The sequence below is a fragment of the Terrapene carolina genome, unplaced genomic scaffold (genome assembly GCF_002925995.2).
Source record: "Terrapene carolina triunguis isolate 2854851 unplaced genomic scaffold, T_m_triunguis-2.0 Scaffold21530, whole genome shotgun sequence".
Taxonomy (NCBI): Eukaryota; Metazoa; Chordata; order Testudines; family Emydidae; genus Terrapene; species Terrapene triunguis.
In genome coordinates this window covers 27,345-42,880 of record NW_020685881.1, presented here as the reverse complement: position 1 = coordinate 42,880, position 15,536 = coordinate 27,345, and the positions used below count along the sequence as shown (strand labels likewise).

General features: G+C 44.1%; 1 protein-coding gene across 1 annotated transcript; it reads left to right on the top strand.

The window, feature by feature from the left end:
* Positions 1–8,459: 8,459 nt before the first annotated feature.
* On the top strand, positions 8,460–9,398 carry LOC112122393 (putative olfactory receptor 52P1). Its single transcript, XM_026662026.1, has one exon. It carries the CDS (start codon positions 8,460–8,462, stop codon positions 9,396–9,398), a length of 939 nt encoding a protein of 312 aa, XP_026517811.1.
* Positions 9,399–15,536: the final 6,138 nt, after the last annotated feature.

Sequence of the window (15,536 nt, the reverse complement as noted above, 5' to 3'; positions counted from 1 at the left end):
GCTGCAGAGTCCAGGCACTCTATGAGCCTTGCCAATGTGGACACATTGGGAGTTAGGGCGCCCGGGGCTGCTTTAATGCGCTCTAACTTGCAAGTGCAGCCAAGCCCTTAGAGCTGCCTCTTTAAACCTCACAAATGGACACTGGGAAATACCTTTGATGCCAAAATCCTATTAATGATCTTACATTGTACAGATTCCTGTGCAGTGCAAGACAGTATCATTTTGGGTTTATCCTCTAGTGGTGGACGTGATCCTGTTGAGATAGGAAATTAGCTGGTGTCTGCTCTTTGTACTTGGGTGGCTTAGGTAAGCCCTCAGGTAGCTCAGTTGGGTGTGTGGCACCATCTGCTGTCATAGTGGGTGATAACAGGGGGTTGGACTAAATGACCTCCTAAGGTCTCTTCCAATCCTTATCTTCTATGTTTATTTGATTCTATGATAATCAGGCCTTAAGAGGCTGAATCACCGGCAAAGCATTGTCAAAAAGGGCAAGGCCAGTTGGGTGGTTACAGGGAAGCAGTAGTTCCCACGGCTCCCTGAGTGCACCCCAGGAGAAACAACCCATCACATTCGTACCCTGTGGAGCCCAAATTAGGCCCCCAGGCATGTGTGATGTAAATATTGAGGACGGACTGCAGCATGAACAAAAGATCAAGATGTAGCAGTTGTTTGATTCCTTTAATACGGTGTTCTCACCCCAGAAGGGCACAGCTACCGAAAATAACACCATACTGAAATGGGCTCAGGGCAACAGATCGGGGAAACGCCATGGCTGTTCCCTTGTAAAATGTGGGATACCATGTGAGATGAACTCTAGGTCATTTTGGCCTTGGGAGTGGTGAAGGAATCGCACAGTGAGTGGAGAAGTCCCATTGTACTATTTCTGACGCAGGATAGCACAACTCGTTTCTGCATTGATTTCTGAAAGTTCAAAACAGTATTGAAATTTGATGCCAGAATCCCAGGAGAAGAAAGCCTTTTCCATGCCCTTTGACTTGCATCAATTTAGGATAGCATCATTTGGTCTCAACAGTGTGGCAATGATTTTTCAGCGGCTAATGGACTGGATATTATAACTGAATGGGTGATATGCAACGCTATGCTGCTCCAATCAATTGAAAATAGGTTTTGGTCCTGTATCTCATGGCAGCATTCCCACTCGTCGTGCAGATGGCAATACATTATACACAAAAAAGAAAAAAAGCCATCTCCAATTGCTAGGCTGAACAGTCTGCAAAACACAGTTTGCCCTGAGAATCTGAGCTCCTGGTATCACAGAATAATTTCCTCGCTCCCAGGGGAGGCTCTCAGGCTGAAGTTCTCCAGGGTCTATTTTCTGCTCTTCCCTCTGCTCATGGAACCAAGGAAATTGACTGGGAATCCTGGCCAATGGGAGAGTCCACAGGGACTGTACAGGGAAATCATAAAGATTGCTGTCCAGGAAGGCGAGTGTCAGACATGTGAGATTCATACACTGATTCTCAGGGCTCTACATTCCTGTCGCAGTAAGATTTACTTTCTCTGATGAGCAGAATATTGGTGAGTTACCTAATTCTGTATTAACGTTAGTTCTAAGGGATCAGAAAGGGTTGCAGAGTTCAGGTCAAGAACCATCTGGGCAGGAATTTCCAAGGACAGCAACTTGAACTGTTTAGAATTGTCTGAAAACCAATGGATTTACTTTTTAAAATTTGAACTACAGATGTATTGGAAATAGTTTAGACAAATATATGTTTTAAGAAAAGTTCCTTGTCTCCTACTGTGTCTTTCTATCTATCTCAGTAGCTTGGGAATTGTGTTACCAGAGAGTTCACAACAAGAATGGGCCGCACCCTGGCCAGATTCTTCTCTCACATTCTGCCTTCACTGGGTCATTCCAGATTAACACTGGCCTCCCTGAGAGTAAAACCAGGGCCCCTGTGTTTTGGAATCCAAATCTTTCATGCCTCGTCTCAGAGCGCCACATAAACAGCAGGTTTCCTTGAGACTTTTGCAGCACCCTCATAGAATATCAATCTCTGTAGAAGGACAAGAAGCAGTGATTTTCACAGCTGGGAGCTGAAAGTTAATACTAAGGGTGGAAACTCGGTCCCATTGATATCAATGGCAAAACTCTGAACACGGCCAGGATTTCACCCTAAATCCACATGTAGTGATTAACACTGGCCATGAGCCTCCAGTGAGTTCAACTGGAGTCATTCTGTGCCCTCTAAGGAAGGGTGAGCTCATTGAGACCAAAGAAGAACTGACAGAAGAGTTGCTGAAATCTCAAACTCACAAGCTTAGACATTCAGAACAATTAGGATAACAGTTTTTTTCAGGGAAGGAATAGGGTCTGCTCTCTCTGTGCCCCTGCATCTCTGGTTCTGGAGAGGACGAGAAGCACCAAAAGGGTGTAAAAATAGAAGCATGTTTCTGGCTTAGAGGAAACTAGGCAGTGTTGTAAATCTCACTGTGGGAGGTCCAGGAACACACAGTGTGTGTGTGTGTGTGTGTGTGGCAGGATGGGAGATGTGCAGTATCCAGATCACAGTGGTGTGGAGTCCTGAAACTGGCGAAATAGTAGGGTGACCAGACAGCAAATGTGAAAAATCGGGACGGGGGAGGGGGGTAATAGGAGACTATATAAGAAAAAGACCCAAAAATCGGGACTGTCCCTATAAAATCGGGACATGTGGTCACCCTACGAAATAGGGAATGCAAATCCTGCCTAATGCACAGACCAATGAAGCCTCCTGGAGCTGGGGGTATCTAAGACCCTAATAGAATGTGGACCACGCTGTCGCAGATTATCTCTGACACCATCCCCCATTCGAACCATCCCTCCTCTGATGAGCAACCCCACTACAGCCTCATGGTAACGTCAGCAATTGCCAACACAGGAAAAGCAACCTTAGGAAACTCAGTCTGGGTTTCTAACAGGCTGCAATACATTAAAACTTTGTGGCATTTGGAGGAAGTTTTACTCCTGCTGGGTCTTTTTCATCTCCTTGTCCTCTATCTCGCAGTGTTTGGCCCTCTCTGTTTCCTTACACAGGCTGAGCTGCTGCTGGGGTTCCCTTTGCCCCCAGAAAGGCAGTTCAGGCTGATCTCCCCCTTTTCCCTGGTGCAGGCAGACACTGAGTTTAACCTAGTCTCAGGAGGTATTTCTGTGAGCTGTCGCTGTAGCATCCGTCACCTGGTTTTGGTCCTGCATGAGAGGTATCTCTGTGTGGCAAGGCTGGAAGTTGTAGGGATGGGGAACATACATGGACCAGTGGCCAGCACTGGGGGTTCTGTGGCAGAGAGCAGGATGTAGGTGGGCAGGCGGGCAGCTCTGGGGCTTCTGGGGGCAGGGAGGAAGGTGTACACAGACAGCCTGTAAATAATGAATGCTATGACTCAACAAGGGCATGTGACCAGGCCTCATAACTTGCGAAGTCTGTGCTTTTTTCACCAAATACTTTGGGAACCAAAAAGAACGAGGAGTACTTGTGGCACCTTAGAGACTAACAAATGTATTTGGGCATAAGCTTTCGTGGACTAAAACACACTTCATCGGATGCATGCAGTAGAACCAAATGTTTAAACTTGGGTATCCTGCCATATCTTAAAGCTACATAAGGCAGGGATTGACCTCATAGGTGATTCTTCACTCCTCACACAAGAGGACTCCAGGAAACACCTGAGGACCAAAGACTGAACCCGGGGAAGTGCTGGACTGATGCTAAAGAGATTTCTAGCCTTTGTATGGAAACCTGAGAAACCCAAGCTGCAAAGGTAATGCAGCTTGTGCCTTGAGAATCTGCCAGACGGCTTGTATCATGAATCAGGGTGAAAAACTGCTAATTCATACTCAATCTAACCAGCTTGATAAATTCAGTTTGAGTTATGGTTTATTTGGTAGGTGATCTGTTTGCTAACCCTTATAAACACTTAAAGGCGTACTGGGTTTAGATTAAAACATAAAGCAAGTGTGCTAACTACAAAAGATACATTTTAAGGGAAGTGTCTGGGGGAAACATGTCAGCATGGTTACCACAAGTGTGCACTGTCCTCCTGACATGGAGGGAGGAGCGAACCAGGTAACAAATGCATAGTGGTCAGAGTTTGGATCATGGCAGGATGGTAGAGCTCTTGGGTCCTCGGCTAGGGAGTGGGGGGTTATTTTGGCTGTAGCCTCTCTATTATTGGTTCACGCAGTGGCTGGTCAGAGAGTCTGCATGTACCTGCATCTGGGTGTCTCCCTGCCTGTGTGAATGCTGATGGAGGTGAAGAACCAGGAGCGGGTCTGCAGCTTGTCACAGTAGCACTTTGAAAGAAGGAGCCCAGGCTGGTGAATCAGAGGGCTCAGTGGTACCCCAGTTCCAGGTGACATCCTGGGGGAAACCCATCACACTTTGTTCCTCAGCTGGTTCAGTCTCCCATCATATTCTGACCCCCTGTCCGTACTCTCCTTCCCCATCCCAAGCTACCACGATTACAACAGCATGCTCGTCAGCAGTGACTTCTCCATGCTTCCCAGTCATCCCTGGCTCCTGCAACCTCCGAGCTGCCCCATATTCCCCACAACTCTTCCTCTGCAAGGGGTGAGATGCATCCTGTCACGTCTGCTCCCTTGGCTGGGGGCTAATCAGTGACTGTGTCTCAACAGAGAGAAATCTCACAAGTGGCGAATTCCAAAGCAGGCACCTGTGAAGATTCTCTTGTTACACCCAAACACAACAGATAGTGGTTCAGGGAATGGTACACAGGAAACACTCGCAATCTAAGAAGCATGCACATTAAACAATGAGAGCAGGTAATTCTGGGACATGTGAGGGGCTAGATAAATACTGCTGCCACGAGGAGGAACCACTGGTAGCTGCCTGAAACAGGGGGCCACTGCGACACAGTCGTTAAACCCAGAATACTCTAGGACCATTTGCTAGACAGTTCTGTTAGGCGTTAATGGTGAGGGGTTGTACATTTATTCCTCAGTGAGGAGATTTTATGAGTTCATTATTTTTCTCACCTAAAATGTTCATCCATGCAGTGCTTCATGGGATCCGTCAGCCTCGTGAAATACACACCTAGTGTAACATTTCCAAGGCATCACAGTCACATGAGAATTTCTTCCCACAGGGCTAAATTCAACATGGTCATGAATAGAAAAAATGCCTTCGGTAAGCTCAGGTAAGAGCTTGCAGGGAAAATGCCTCCAGCTGACCCCTGGGGACATGTTCATAGATTCCAAGGCCAGAAGAGACCATTGTTATCATCTGGTCTGTGTAACACAGGCCTGAGAATTTCCCCAAAATTATTCCTAGAGCAGATCTTTTAGAGAAACCTCCAACTTTGATTTTCAAATTCTCAGTGATGAAGAATCTGCCAAGACCCTTGGAAAATTGTTCCAATAGTTAATTACTCTCACCATTTAAAAAATGCATGCCTTATTTCCAGTCAGAATTTTTTTTTTAATTCAGCTTTCAGTCATTGGATCCTTTTAGACCTCTGTATGCTAGGCTGAAACGCACTAAATACCAAGACCCTGGTGCTTTTCCTGCCCATTTTGTTGAGCACAAAGTGTTAGCCCATCATGTAATCTCTGTTTCCATGGGGGAAACTGAGCTCCTTTCCAACATAGGAACTGCATCGTGGATGGTCCATCTAGTCCAGTCTCCTCTCTCTCACAGTGACAGTCGCAGGTGCTGCAGAAGGTGTAAGAAACCCAGCAGTAATTGGATGGGGGGGATGACCTAACCATACTGAGGGTGTCACCCTAACGCCAAACAGCTAGAGATTGGCTTGTGCCCTGAAACATGTGGGCGTATAGGATTTCCAAACTATTTGTTTAGCTGTAACTATTGTAACTGGATAGTATCACTTAGCTCATGGCCTCAACTACCTCTTGTGGCAATGAGTTCCTCAGTCTAATTAGGCATTGAGTGCCTAAGAATGCCAACAACATCACCTTTAATCATAATACAATTATTTGTTTTGAATGTGCCACGTTTCAGTTTAATTGAATGTCCATTTGATCCTGTGTTATGAGACAGGGAGAACTCATTCTCAATCTACGCTACTTTCTAACAGTCAGTATTTTATAGACTTTTCTCATGTCCCCTCTTATTCATCTCCTTCGTAGGGTAAAAATCCCAGTCTCTCTATGTGAGGGGTCCCTCTATATGAGAGTTTCCCCAGGCCCTTAATCATGCTCATTGCCTTTGCCTGAACCCCTCTAGTTCTGCAATATCCTGTGTGAGAAGGGTGCCCAGTACTACACAGAGGAGTCCACAGGAGGGTGAAACATTGACTGTCTGATCTCATGGCATTGTATTTTCTGTATGGTTTCCCATCCCACTCCTCCTGGATCCCAATGTTTTGCTTATATTCTGTTTGTGCTTGCACTGTGAGCAGGGTTTCACAGAGCTGTGTACCATGACACCCCAGGTCCCTGTCCTGAGTTCATACAGTTAAATAAGAATCTTGTTAGGTGTTTGAGGAGTTGAAGTTTTTCCCTCCAATGGGCATACACGTTGCAGTTATTGGCATTTAAAATCATCTGCCATCATGCTGCCCATTCACCTGGCTTGGTTAGTTCCCTCTGAGGACTTCTCTGGACTTGACTATGAGCTAAATAATCTGATGCCTTCTGCAAATGTTTCCACCTCTCTGCTCAACACCCTTTCTAGATTGTTAATAACTATAAAGTAGGGATGTCAAGTAATTAAAAAATAATAATTGTGATTAATCGTGTGATTAAAAAAATTAATCGTGATTAATTGAGCTGTTAATAATAGAATACCATTTATTTAAATATTTTTGGATGTTTTCTACATTTTCAAATATATTGATTTCAATTAGAACACAAAATACAAAGTCTACAGTCTTCACTTTATATTTATTTTTGATTACAAATATTTGCACTGTAAAAAACAAAAGAAATAGTATTTTTCAAGTCACCTAATACAAGTATTGTAGTGCAGGCTCTTTACCAGGAAAGTTGAACTTACAAATGTAGAATTATATACCAAAAAACCCTGCATTCAAAAATAAAACCATGTAAAACTTTAGAGCGTATAAGTCCAATCAGTCCTACTTCTTGTTCAGCCAATAGCTCAGACAAACAAGTTTTTTTTTTTACATTTGCAGAAGATAGTGCTGCCTGCTTCTTGTTTACAATGTCACCTTGAAGTGAGAACATGCGTTTCCATGGCACTGTTGTATCTGGCATTGCAAGATATTTACATGACAGATGCGCTAAACATTCGTATGTCCCTTGATGCTTCAACCACCATTCCAGAGGACATGTGTCCATGCTCATGATGGGTTCTGCTCAATAACAATCCAAAGCAGTGTGGACCAATGCATACTCATTTTCATCCCCTGAGTCAAATGTCACCAGCAGAAGGTTGATTTTCTTTTTTGGTGGTTCGCGTTCTGTAGTTTCCGCATCAGAGTGGTGCTCTTTTAAGACTTCTGAAAGCATGCTCCACACCTCATCCCTCTCAGATTTTGGATAGCACTTCAGATTTTCAAATCTTCAGTTGAGTGCTGTAGCTATCTTCAGAAATTTCACATTGGTATCTTGTTTGTATTTTGTCAGATTTGCAGTGAAAGTGTTCTTAAAATGAACAACATGTGCTGGGTCATCACCCGAGACTGCTATAACATGAAATATATGGCAAAATGCACGTAAAACAGAGCAGGGGACATGCAATTCTTCCCCAAGGAGTTCAATCACAAATTTAATGAACACATTATATTTTTAATGAACGTCTTCAGCATGGAAGCATGTTGTCTGGAACGATGGCCAAAGCATGAAGAGGCATATGAATCTTTAGCATGTCTGGCACATACATATGTAGCGACTCCAGCTACAACAGTGCCATGGGAATGCTTCTTCTCACTTTCAGCTGACATTGTAATTAAGAAGTGGGCAGCATTATCGCCCATAAATGTAAACAAACTTGTTTCTCTTAGAGATTGGCTGAACAAGAAGTAGGACTGAGTGCACTTGTAGGCTCTAAAGTTTTACATTGTTTTGTTTTTGAGTGCAGTTATGTAACAAAAAACTACATTTCTAAGTTGCACATTCATGATAAAGAGACTGCACTATAGAACTAGTATGAGGTGAATTGAAAACTACTGTTTCTTTTATCATTTTTACAGTGCAAAATTTGTAATAAAAATAATATAAAGTGAGCACTATACTCTTTGTATTCTGTGTTGTAACTGAAATCAATATATTTGAAAATGTAGGAAAATATCCAAAATATTTAATACATTTCAATTGGTATTCTATTCTTTAACAGTGAGATTAATCAGGATTCATTGTTTTTAGTTCATTGCATGAGTTAACTGTAATTAATCAACAGCTCTACTATAAAGTATTTACCGTATTACTTGTTATAAAGTGTGTAACCCGCTTGCTGTGCTTCTCTCCCTTCACAGGGACCTTGAGCATTTCTGAGCCTGATTGATGCATCAACCACCTCATGGCAGGTTTCAACCTCACCTCCTCTGACCCTTCAACATTCATCCTAATGGGCATCCCTGGCCTGGAAGCTGCTCACGTCTGGATTTCCATCCCTTTCTCTATGTTCTACATTATCGGCCTGTTGGGAAATTTCACAGTTCTGTTTGTTGTAGGCAAAGAGGAGACCCTGCACAAGCCGATGTACCTGCTGCTCTGCATGCTGGCGCTCACAGACATCAGCACGTCAACTTCCATCATGCCGAAGGCACTCTTTATATTTTTGTTTGATTTGAAAATCATTACTGTGGGTGGTTGCCTCACCCAGATGTTCTTCCTTCACGCAGTTTCTATTATGCACTCTGCCGTCCTTGTGGCAATGGCCTTCGATCGCTACGTTGCCATATGTAACCCTCTGAGATATGCCACCATCATCACCAACGTACGAATAGCTAAGCTAGGGCTCGTGAGTTTAATAAGAGCTGTTCTCTTAATTCTGCCAATGCCCTTGCTCCTGAGCAGACTCCCATTCTGTGCCAATCACATTATCCCCCATACATACTGCGAGCACATAGCTGTGGCAAAGATGTCATGTGGCGACATCACAGTGAACAGGATGTATGGCTTGGTTTTGGCATTTGTAGTCATCGGGTTAGACCTGACGCTCATTGCCCTGTCCTATGGTCTGATCATCAGGGCCGTCCTCAGAATCTCGTCCAAGGAAGCCCACCAGAAAGCTCTCAACACCTGCACAGCCCACATCTGTGTGATATTGATGTCTTATCCTCCTGGCCTCTTCTCCACTCTGGCACACAGGTTCAGTCAGGACATTGCTCCTCATTTTCACATCATATTGTCAAACCTCTATTTCCTCATCCCCCCCATGCTCAACCCTATCATTTATGGGGTCAAAACCAAAGAGCTTCGTGACAAAGTGGGCAAATACATCTGCAGAAGGTGATCGCCGGGGGACACAAACTATAAACCTGAGTGATGACAAGTGGAAAAAATATCTCCTCATTAATCAAGGGTGTTCTGTGGTGTTTGACTGAGCTCACCATAGTGAAAGTTCACAGTCGGAGAAGTTCCTCACACCTAACCTGTTGTCACTGAATCACCAAGCACTGCTTTCTCCGTTGTTGAGTTCCCTCTTTCTCTCAATCACCTGATCTTTTTCAGTATCACCTGTCAGCCCCCACCTCCACACACCCTGTCACTCGGCCTTTCCTTGACTTGCAGACCACTGGAAGATATTGCAGCTTTCTGAAACCAGGTGGCTTTCCATTAGACCCTATGTGAACAGGGTTCTTCGTCAGTTTGATGGAGTGAAGCTACGATTTCTGATAGCCAAAAATAAAGAAAGCAACTACAGTGCTGAACTTCTTTATCATATGGTCAGTGATCTGGTGAGCAAAATTTACCTGATTTTTCTATGTACAATCCTTCAGGAAGCCTGGAGGATAAAGCAAATGTCTCAGTTAAATAGTGCAGTATAGGAAAGCTGGTGAAGAAATTGAGGACATTCTACTAGAGCTTGTTGGTGAGGGTGATGAAACTGTGTTTTTGAGAACTGGACCATGTTACCCCGGATTTGAGGAGTGTGTACTTCAGAATGCGATCAACCCAATTGCAACCATATGATGTGCACTCAGCCACTATGAATTAATAAAAGAGAACACCACATAGATAAGGGTTAATTGGAAAGCAGGCTTTAAGATGCAAGGTTAAAATCTAGCTGGCAGTTCCTGCTAAAAAGAATGGGAGGAGTGGACAGACAAGTAAATAAGTGAAAATCAGAGAAGATAAATGGATTAAAACCTTGTGTCTGGACACCTCTGATATTAGGAGTTTATAGAAAGTTAGGAAAAGTGATGATCCAGTAGGAGTCACTGTGACCTATTTGTTTGTAGAAGTTATAAAGAAATAGCTAATACGGTGTACTTTGGAGGAGTCCTCTGAAGTAATCTTGAGAGACATTTTTCCTGACACCCTTTCTCCCCAGCGGGTGAGCAACTGGACACTGTAAAGCTGCTGTTAATTATTCAATACCATTCCAGCTGTTAGGCACATATCTGGGATGTTCTAAACCTATTGCTTATGTCTGAGTGTGCTTAAATCTAATAAACTGCAGTGTTAGACAAGAGCATACTTACTTGCATGCAATCTTTATTCAGACAGAATTGCTGTGTTCCCATTGATTTATTCCTGACATCACCTGGAGTGAAATAGTTAAGTTGCCCCTGCTCGGGATTCTGAAGACTCTGGTAATAGACTGCTGTGTTAAACTACCACATCACCTTGGAGTCCAATAACTTACCACTTTCTGCAGTCAATTTTGGAGTCGCTTTCAACTGGAACTTTCAAAATACACACTAACAATTCCCATCATCTAAGATGTCAAAAGAAGGTATCGAGAGTTCATCTTGCAGTTTGTGAAACTAATTAAACAGAGATTGCCACCAAACATTCAGGTGATTGAATCGCTTCCAATACTCATTCCTTCACAACATAGATTGACAGATATCACATTTTTGCCATTATTTTGTGGAGAGTTTGGACAGTTGGAGCAGCAGTGGAGAGTTTTGCCTATGGTTCACTGGCCTCATACTCAGAACAACCGAGTAGAGCAGTTTGGCGTTGAAGGTCTCAAACACATGGATGCCACTGGAGATAAAGACTTTAGTGAACTTATCTTGTTTGCTCTTTCATTGCTGTTGCTACCATTTAGCAATGCTGCAGCTGAAAGGCTGTTTTCTCCGATGAACTTAATAAAAACAAAACTGCGCAACACGATGCAAGAGGAACTTTTAGAAAACATTCTTCATCTTAGGGCGTACATGCAACCACAAAAATCTGTTGTGAAGAGTTTGCACCAACAAAGTAAATGATTGCACTGGCCACTGCTGATATGTATGACCAGCGGCAGAAGCATTCACTTCCAAAGATGACAGTGATCATGAAATGTTGACTTTTAGAGACTAACAGTAACAAACTAATTCAACTCAAAATATGGACATTGACTACTATCATTGAATGCAATTAGAAATAAATAATATTGTCAAGTTATTGTGGTTTTTACACTACATACATTTGGGGCTCCTTTTAACACCATCATTCGCTGTTTTTTGTTTGAAACACCTGCCAACCCTCCATCGAGATACAAGTACCAGTATTGGGGGGTTTGTTTTGAATTTGATTGTCATCTGATAGCATTGTTGCTAATGTGGACAAACTCCTGCCTCGGCTTCTAGCTTTTTAAAAAAAATCATACCTGTACTAGGTGTCTAACAAAAGCTTTCATTTGTTACTTGATGTATAGACCAATGTGTTAATAAAAAAAACCCTTTGTTTCAAGACATAGATTGGGCTATTTATAGGTTAGTTTTGAAGTGTTTGGGGCTATTAAAGCAGTAGAAATCTGGCAAACCTGCAGCACCTCAAGCTGAGCTGGAAGTAGAGCAGCACCAGCCAGAAACACAAGGGCCAGAGAAGAAGCCCGGGAGGCAGAGCTGGGCCGGAGCCAGAGAAGGAGCACTGAGCCAGCAGAGCCAGAGCTGGGCTGGAGCCAGAGAAGCAGTTCTGAGGCAGAGCTGGTGAGCCAGGGCTGAGCTACAGCAGCGGAGCTACAGAGCCAGGTGACTGGAGGCCGGCCGTGCCACAAGTAACACGGCGCCTGAGCACAATGAACAGCTGGGGAGAGCAAGGTGGGTCCATGGGCAGAGGGCCGAGCATAGGGAGACATTGCCAGACAAGAGGGCCTTGAAGGCTGGACTCAGAAAGGGGGGACATGAATCTGATGGGAGGGCAGATGCTGGGGAAAAGGGCCCTGCCACCTAGAGCCTGAGGGCGTGTGGCCACTGCCAGAGCAAATGTGTGACCTGTGGTATCACTGCAGTCCAGCCACTGCCTGGGAAGGAGGCCTGGCGGTGTGAGGAACAGATTGTGAACTTTCCTTACGTCCCATAGACAGCTGTTTGTGATGTCCCTGTGGTCACAGAGCAGCTCCCTTTTTCTTTGACTCTTTCCCATTTTTTCCTTATTTTTCTAACAGTTGGTGTTTAATAAATTCTATCTGGTTTGAACTTAATGTAGTTATCAGTGGGTCATAGAATCATAGAATCATAGAATATCAGGGTTGGAAGGGACCTCAGGAGGTCATCTAGTCCAACACCCTGCTCAGAGCAGGACCAATTCCCAACTAAATCATCACAGCCAGGGCTTTGTCAAGCCTGACCTTAAAAACTTCTAAGGAAGGAGATTCCACCACCACCCTAGGTAACCCATTCCAGTGCTTCACCACCCTCCTAGTGAAAAAGTTTTTCCTAATATCCAACATAAACCTCTCCAACTGCAACTTGAGATCATTAATCCTTCTTCTGTCATCAGGTACCACTGAGAACAGTCTAGATCCATCCTCTTTGGAATCCCCTTTCAGGTAGTTGAAAGCAGCTATCAAATCCCCCCTCATTCTTCTCGTCTGCAGACTAAACAATCCCAGTTCCCTCAGCCTCTCCTCCTAAATCATGTGCTCCAGCCCCCCAATCAGTTTTGTTCCCCTCCGCTGGACTCTTTCCAATTTTTCCACATCCTTCTTGTACTGTGGGGCCCAAAACTGGACACAGTACTCCAGATGAGGCCTCACCAATGCCGAATAGAGGGGAATGATCACATCCCTCGAACTGCTGGCAATGCCCCTACTTATACAGCCCAAAATGCCGTTAGCCTTCTTGGCAACAAGAGCACACTGTTGACTCATATCCAGCTTCTCGTCCACTGTGACCCCTAGGTCCTTTTCTGCAGAACTGCTTCCTAGCCATTCGGTACCTAGTCTGTAACAGTGCTTGGGATTCTTCCGTCCTAAATGCAGGACTCTGCACTTCTCCTTGTTGAACCTCATCAGGTTTCTTTTGGCCCAATCCTCTAATTTGGCTAGGTTCCTCTGTATCCTATCCCTACCCTCCAGCGTACCCACCACTCCTCCCAGTTTATTGTAATCTGCAAACTTGCTGAGAGTGCAGTCCACATCATCCTCCAGATCATTAATGAAGATATTGAACAAAACCAGCCCCAGAACCGACCAGTGGGGCACTCCACTTGAAACCGGCTGCCAACTAGACATGGAGCCGTTGATCACTACCCGTTGAGCCCGACGATCTAGCCAGCTTTCTATCAACCTTATAGTCCATTCATCCAGCCCATACTTCTTTAACTTGCTGGCAAGAATACTGTGGGAGACTGTATCAAAAGCTTTGCTAAAGTCAAGGAATAACACTGCTTTCCCCTCATCCACAGAGTCAGTTATCTCCTCATAGAAGGCAATTAGGTTAGTCAGGCATGACTTACCCTTGGTGAATCCATGCTGACTGTTCCTGATCACTTTCCTCTCCTCTAAGTGCTTCAGAATTGATTCCTTGAGGACCTGCTCCATGATTTTTCCAGGGACTGAGGTGAGGCTGAGTGGCCTGTAGTTCCCCGGATCCTCCTTCTTCCCTTTTTTAAAGATGGTCACTACCTTAGCCTTTTTCCAGTTATCTGGGACCTCTCCCGATCGCCATGAGTTTTCAAAGATAATGGCCAATGGCTCTGCAATCACACCCGCCAACTCCTTTAGAACGCTTGGATGCAGCGCTTCCAGCCCCATGGACTTGTGCTCCTCCAGTTTTTCTAAATAGTCCCGAACCACTTCTTTCTCCACAGAGGGCTGGTCACCTTCTCCCCATACTATGCTGCCTAGTGCAGCAGTCTGGGAGCTGACCTTGTTTGTGAATACAGAGGCAAAAAAATCATTGTGTACATTAGCTTTTTCCACATCCTCTGTTACTAGGTTGCCTCCTTCATTCAATAAGGGGCCCACACTTTCCTTGACTTTCTTCTTGTTGCTAACATACCTGAAGAAACCCTTCTTGTTCTCTTAACATCTCTTGCTAGCTGCAACTCCAAGTGTGATTTGGCCTTCCTGATTTCACTCCTGCATGCCTGAGCAATATTTTTGTACTCCTCCCTGGTCATTTGTCCAATCTTCCACTTCTCGTAAGCTTCTTTTTTGCGTTTAAGGTCAGCAAGGATTTCACTGTTAAGCCAAGCTGGTCGCCTGCCATATTTACTGTTCTTTCTACACATTGGGATGTTTTTTTCCTGCAACCTCAATAAGGATTCTTTAAAATACAGCCAGCTCTCTTGGACTCCTTTCCCCCTCATGTTATTCTCCCAGGGGATCCTGCCCATCAGTTCCCTGAGGGAGTCAAAGTCTGCTTTTCTGAAGTCCAGGGTCCGTATTCTCCTCCTCTCCTTTCTTCCTGTGAAAAAGCAGTCTTTCTTGGCTGTTCAGTTATTACAAGCACACTCGGACAACAAGAATATCATCCAGTTAAAAATGAGAGTGCTAAAGAAAAATGGGTGTATTTACAGATGGCTGTATTTTCCTGTATCAGAGGGGTAGCCGTGTTAGTCTGTACAGATTTATTTGGGCATACGCTTTCATAGGTAAAAAAAACACTTCTTCTAAGAGGTGGGGTTTTTGCCCATGAAAGCTTATGCCCAAATAAATCTCTTAGTCTTTAGGGTGCCACTGGACTCCTCGTTGTTTTTGTATTTTCCTGTGTTGGTCACACTGTTAGGTGAATGTAATGGCAGGATTTCATCCCAGTCAATGGACATAGCTAGAAGTTTCAGAGTAGCAGCCGTGTTAGTCTGTATCCGCAAAAAGAACAGGAGTACTTGTGGCACCTTAGAGACTAACAAATTTATTAGAGCATAAGCTTTCGTGGGCTACAACCCACTTCTTCGGATGCATATAGAGTGAAACATATATTGAGGAGATATATATACACACATACAGAGTAGTTCAAGTTATGAATATTGGCTATGTACTTGTATCTCAATGTGTTTGGATCCATGTAGCATCAGTGAAGCATTTGGAAGGTTCTTGAGAAAAAACTAATCTCAGAAAGTGCCCAGTCAAGAAACACTTAACTGACAATGGACTTTCGGAGATGACATCTGAGCTTTCCTGGGAACGTTCAAACTAACGTAAACAATGGTGTCATCCTGTAAACTGAGTCAGCATGGACATGTGACTTGCCCATGTGACTCCAGACTC